A 6,501-nucleotide genomic window follows, 5' to 3' on the forward strand; every position below is an offset into this window, starting at 1 on the left:
ATTCGAGAATCGAATACGATCCGGTTTCCGATTTCGAAAATTAAAAATCGGAATCACCGGTTTGGTTCTCTATTCTTAAAGTAAATCGAATCGGATCGAGAACCGTTCGCTCCTAGTTGAGACGGTTCGGGTTCTCATATGATCGTACAAAATAAAGGAATATAAAAGGAAAAGGCATATTTATTATTTAACCTCCCCCGCTGGGCTTCTAGCTAAAAAAAAAAACAAAGACGAAAAAAAAAAGGTAAAAAGAAGAGGTCCTCCGCTTGGGCACACGAAAAGGCATTTCACGATATCTGGAATCATTTCGATTTCCTTCAGACTTTGAAGGAGAAATCAAGTGCAGAGCCGGTCTGTGCGAAGAAGAGATGCATCGTCTCGTTCTAGGCAACCCTTTCGCGGCGCTTGTCGCACCGATCCTTCTCTATGTGCTCGCGCACAAGCTTCTCAATAAGAGGAGAGCGAGTCCGCCAACTGGTTCGCAGCCAACTGGTGCTTCAACTGGCGAGCTGCCAACTGATGCTTGTGCTTCAACTGGTGAGCCGTCAACTGGTGCGCCAAGTTCTTCTGTCCCGCCTTTCGGAGTCTACGAGGTGTTCTTGAGCTTTAGAGGTGTGGACACTCGAAAAGGCTTCGCAGATCTCCTCTACACAAGCCTCGTCGATGCCGGAATCCACGTCTTCAGGGACGACGACGAGCTCCGCCAAGGCGACAGTATCAGCCCAGATCTTCTGGAAGCCATTAAGAGCAGTTCGATTTTGATCCCGATCATCTCTGAGAATTATGCTTCCAGCAAATGGTGCCTTCAGGAACTGGTTCACATGATGGAGTGCATGAAAAGCTCGGGGCACATGGTCTGGCCTGTATTCTACAGAGTGGAACCCGCGGATCTGCGACGAGGAAGAGGTAGCTTTGGAGAGGCATTTCGTTATTACTGCAAGCGTTTCGACCCGGCGAATGTGAAAGTATGGAGGCAAGCGCTCGCAGAAGTGGCTTCCTTGAAGGGATGGGAATCAGAGAGAGTTGCTAATGGGTACTTCATTCTTTAACCCGCACCTTATTTACTTTGATGATTATCGACACCAATCAAATCATATTCTTTTTTTCTTTTCCATGGATCGATTTTTTTGCGATGCCATATTTTGCTAATTCATAAACGCAGCACGACCTTGTTTATTCTTAGGAAAAAGATTTGGATTATCGAGGATGACTGACGCCTCTGACAGAAATGAAGGAAGAAGAAGAAAAAAGATACTTGTCTTAGTGGTTTAGTAGAACACTTTCCAGTGCATTTTCTATCTCGAGGACATGATTTCTATCTCATTCATCTGCGTGAATCGAAGCCATTTTGTTATGCTTACAGAAAAATTTATTCTTCAACTTCCCTTCAAACTCCCCTTTACATTAATTAACATTATAAAACATGGATAATCGATAGGCAAAAATAAAGAACTACTTCCTCTAATGATCCACATCCTTAACGAGCCACAGATTTTAAAGTTCAATTCGAATCTTTAAGATATACAAAACTTACAGCTTCATTAGCCACATTATTTTTGTTTTTTAATAAGATGCGTAAGAGTAACATTGAAAAGAAGTTAAGGGTGCATCATGTGGAGCAACCACGGGATTGCTTTACCCACTTTTGTCTTAGCCTATAAGATAAGAAATGGAGGTAGGACAAACATTTATAAATTTTCCACATGATCCCTAAGTTCAATTGTTAGTGCTTTCTCCAGTTAATAGTTAGCTAATGAACTCATCTTATTTGACAGGCATGAAGGGGAATTGGTAAAAGTGATTGTCCGAAAAGTGATGAACGAGTTGAAGAAAGGGCAGTTGGTTGTCAGTGATTGTCTGGTGGGAATTGATAGCCATGTGTTGAAGGTAATGGAATTGCTAAATAATTCTTCTGGTGCTACCCTATTTGTGGGAATTTACGGAATGGGTGGCGTTGGTAAGACGACTCTTGCTAAGGCCATCTACAACATGCTTTCCAATCAATTTGATAGTTGTACCTTCATTGCGGACATCAGTGAATCATGCAAGTGCAATGGTATTTTGTATATGCAAAATAAGTTGGTCTCCAATATACTAAGAACAAATAGTCAATTTTATGATTATGACGAAGCAATCAACTTCATCTCATCCGAGTTTGCACATAAGAAAGTCCTTCTTATTCTTGATGATGTGGCTACGTCAGATGAGTTAAAGGCTTTGGCTGGAAATCCTAACTGGTTTGGACCAGGAAGTAGGATCCTCATAACCACTAGAAATAAGAGTGTTCTTGATCGGATTGGAGTGGACGTCGTGTACGAGCTCGAGGAAATGGATAAGGAGCAATCTCTGGTCCTATTTTCTAGACATGCATTTCGAAGAGACTCTCCTCCTGATCATTTTGTATCTCTCTCTCGTCTTGTGGTATCCATAATGGGAGGGCTTCCCTTAGCTCTCGAGGTCGTAGGTTCATTTTTGTGTGGAAAAAGAGAATCAGTATGGATAGATGTAATACGGAAGATCCAAAAGGTTCCTCATAGGAAAATACAAGAAAAGTTGAGGATAAGTCTTGAAGCATTGGATTTGGAACAAAGACAAATATTCCTGGATATTGCTTGTTTTTTAATTGGCAGTGATGCAAGAGTTGCATCCCATATGTGGGATGCGTGTTGTTTTTTTCCGACGGAAGGACTTGAAGTACTGAGATCTTTGTCCTTGATAAATATTGGAGATAATCGTGAGCTCAGAATGCATAATCAAATGAGAGATCTTGGTAGGGAAATTGTGCGTCAAGAAAACTACATCGAACCTCGCAAACGTAGTAGATTGTGGGATTATGAGGAAGCTTTGGAAGTGCTAGAGGGAAATGAGGTAACTTCATATTTCTCTTTGCTCCCGTGGTATATGTTTCTTTGTTTTAGATGATGTTAGTCCTCTAATTAATGTCAATTGAGTTCTAGTGAAAGAAATGTGCTTGCAATTTTATCATTGTGCTGGTATTATTTTGTCGACGTGATTAGGAACAGGGAGGTTGCTCATCTTAGTAAGTGTTGGAGTTTCTCCTCAAATTTCTGCCTTTGAAGCTTAGGAAGTCATACCGACCAAAAAAGTTTAGGAAGTCATGAGCATGAACGGCGAAACATAATGGAGAAAACTAACCAGCCAATACTTAAATGTAGATTATTCCAGTTTATATAAATGTTGAGAGAACAATCGACCCAGGAAAGCATGTTTTGTGATAACTGAGGTGACTCTTATCCTGTATGGTTGTCAACGAACGTCTATGATCTTCTTAACTAAATCCAATATAGTCATCCTCATTGATTTTGAAATTCAGTTAATTCAACTGAAATTGAATTCTTGGTCATCCTCATTAATTTCATTTCTGTTTTCTAGGATTCTTAGATCACTTCTTCATGGTCATTTATGTATCGTCTTGAAGACTTTGATAGGGGTTCAGGGAAGAGGAAAGGGTGAAGTCCCCACAACATAAAAACTCCTCTTCCTCTATGTGAGAGTATAGATGTGCGTGCTCTTTTTTCTTTGCAACTGGTTAGAGAGCACACATGTTGTTTGTAAAGAAATTGTTAATATAGTAAGTAGAGCAGACAGTAATTTTTGAAGATTTGATTCATCTTAGAATGACAATTTTCTGTTATTGGGGATTGTAATTATTCAATTTTGATTTTTGAAAGTGTTGGTGAAATTGAGGAAGCACCTTGTAATTTTCTCGACAACTTAGATCAGAAGATCCTTTCAATTGGCTGGAATCCGTTCCTTTTCGAAGGGCGGAATCAAAGTAGTGTTGAAAAAGTAGGTGTAATTGGGCTTCTTACTTCCAAACAGATTCCCCACATCAAGTTTGAAACTAAAACTTTATATCGAGTTTACTCTATAAAATGTAGAAACAATTGATATTATTTCACTGAGTTGGCTAGATATACATTATACCTGATCCTTGGGTTTTTACTTGTAGGTAAGTGAAAAGATTGAAGCCATTTTTCTAGAGAAAGGCAACTCAACAAGAACTGCTGATGAGGAGGACTCTGACTATGCAAAAGATGAAGGGAGCCGCACATTTACAAATAAACACTTTAGAAACTTACCGAGCTTGAGGTTCCTCCACATGAGTGACGTGAATCTTGTTGGAGATTTTAAGAAGACACTTTCTCAGTTATTATGGCTCAAATGGGGGAATTGTTCCCCAACTTTTGAAGCAATCAACTTTCATCCCAAAGAATTAGTCATATTAGATTTGTCCGGAAGCTTGATCTCAGATTGTTGGGCAGGATGGAGTTCAATGATGGTATAATATAAAATCACGTTCTCTTTTCATTTCATTTGCGTAGTAACCCCTTCGTGCTGACCTTCGTGATATGTTCTTTCTTACAGATGGCAGAAAGGCTGAAAGTTCTCAACCTTTCAGGTTGCCGTTCTTTAGAAAATACTTCCTACCTCTCAGCTTTTGGAAGATTGGAGATTTTGATCTTCAGAGGTTGCGGCAAATTGGAGCAAATTGATCCTTGCATTGGCGACCTGGACACCCTCATTTCATTGGACTTGAGTGGATGTTCGCGTCTTGAGGAGCTGCCACCTCAAGTGGGCAAACTGGAGCAATTGAAGGAACTTCTCCTAGATCAAACAATGATACGAGAAATTCCTTCCTCCACCGGTTATCTAAAGAACCTAGAGATGCTAAGTGCCAATTATTGCCAATTATTGTGTAGACTTCCGGATTCGATAGGGCATTTGGAGAATTTGCGGTGCTTGTCATTGGTATGCTGCCATGGATTGAGAGAGATCCCTGAGTCAATTGGGTTGTTGAAATTGTTGACTCGACTGGATTTGAGTGGATGTTCGGGTCTTGAGGAGCTGCCGCCTCAAATGGGTGAACTGGAACAATTGAAGGAACTTCTTCTGGATCAAACTATGATACGAGAAATTCCTTCCTCCATTGGTTCTCTAAAGAATCTAGAGCTGCTTAGTGCCAAGGATTGTGAATTATTGTTTAGACTTCCGGACTCGATTGGGCGCTTGGTGAATTTTCGGTGCTCGTCATTGGGGCGCCACCACGTATTGGGAGAGATCACCTACTCAATGAAATTGTTGACGCGACTGGACTTGAGTGGATATTCACATATTATGCGGCTGCCGCCTCAAATTGGTGAACTGGAACATTTGAAGGAACTCTTTTTAGATCAAACTATGATTCGAGAAATTCCTTCCTCGTTTGGTTCCCTAAAGAAGCTAGAGACACTCAGTGCCAAGGATTGCAAATTACTGCTTGGACTTCCGGACTCAATAGGCAGTTTGGTGAATTTGTCAACCCTCGTCTTATCAGGCTGTGTTGAACTTGTGGCGCTTCCAGACAGCATCGGGTTCCTCATAAGTCTGCGGTGGTTGTCATTGGGACGCTGCCATCGATTGAGAGAGATCCCCAACTCAATTGGGGAGTTGAAATTGTTGACTCAATTGGACTTATCATGGACGAGGATCATGGTAGTACCTGAAAGTATAAGGGATTTGCAAAATTTGGAAGTTCTGGACATCAGTCATAGTTGCATAGAAAAGCTACCAGATGGTATCGAAAGGTTGGAAAAGTTGAGAGTTTATATGCTCTAACTTGGGAGGCGAGTAAGCATCCATCATCTTTCTTCTTTCAGTCTAGTGAATTTGTTTGATTTAAAGCCCAACAATCTGGAATTCTTTGGTAACTTAATTCAGAATCAGTTGTTTGTGATTCAGGTTGGGTTTTCATGCTGAAGTAGAAGCTGTCGTGTCATTTCTGGTCTCTAATCAAGCTGCTCATGGTGGAAGTTTAGAACCATATAGTGCTGTCGACGGTAGCGATGTTTGCACAGGTTCCTTAGATGGTTCTCTATCTTCTGCTGATTCTCGGAAGATTGTTAGTAGCAGTGTTGAATCAGCTAGTGATTCCTAATGTCCAGAAATTAAGTTGAGATTGCATGAGCAAATGCGTTCATATGAATTCTTGGCCAATTACACATCCATTTTCTATGAACGATGCATGCATACTTGTTAATCATTCAAAAGACCTATTCCTAAGAATTTATTCCTTGATCTATGGATAAAATGATTGTATAATTCCTTAAAAAAGGCGCTCAACCTTTACATAGGGTTAGTAAGTTTTTTTCTTTAAGGAAAATTTACATTTATTAAGTAGAATAATACTCGAGATGAATATAAAAAGATTTTAAGCCTAGTAAATTTCAAATAAATGCAGAACAAAACAAACATCATAAAACATATAATAAAGCACACTCTATAGCTAAAAACACACTCTCATCTCTTGAGAACAGATCCGTTACTGTAAATATATGATGACAGATCACCGGATTTAGTAATAAGCGCACGTCGAGATCTCCCACGCTATTTGCAATGAACTTGCTGATGCAGCTATTACAATTCCAACTTGCTGGCTAGATCTCCTGAACGTGGTTTGGGATAACATTGATAACCTGATATCCAAAACGGATGCTCCGT

At 40.1% G+C, this 6,501-nt stretch overlaps 1 protein-coding gene and 1 long non-coding RNA gene across 2 annotated transcripts in view; one reads left to right on the forward strand and one right to left on the reverse strand.

Annotated features, from left to right (window-relative positions):
- Positions 1-261: 261 nt before the first annotated feature.
- The window catches only part of LOC115727596 (disease resistance protein L6-like), an 82,822-nt gene continuing 76,582 nt past the window's right edge, over positions 262-6,501 (forward strand). The window contains exon 1 of the mRNA XM_048273379.1: positions 262-1,033. Within this exon, the coding sequence (XP_048129336.1) occupies positions 369-1,033 (665 nt within the window). The 5' untranslated portion in view covers positions 262-368. The remainder of the gene's footprint in view (positions 1,034-6,501) is intronic.
- LOC125313625 overlaps positions 962-6,501 on the reverse strand; it is a 51,555-nt gene continuing 46,015 nt past the window's right edge. Inside the window, exon 3 of the long non-coding RNA XR_007197276.1 lies at positions 962-1,036. This is a non-coding gene — a long non-coding RNA (uncharacterized LOC125313625). The remainder of the gene's footprint in view (positions 1,037-6,501) is intronic.

Source organism: Rhodamnia argentea, chromosome 1 (genome assembly GCF_020921035.1).
Source record: "Rhodamnia argentea isolate NSW1041297 chromosome 1, ASM2092103v1, whole genome shotgun sequence".
Classification (NCBI taxonomy): Eukaryota; Viridiplantae; Streptophyta; class Magnoliopsida; order Myrtales; family Myrtaceae; genus Rhodamnia; species Rhodamnia argentea.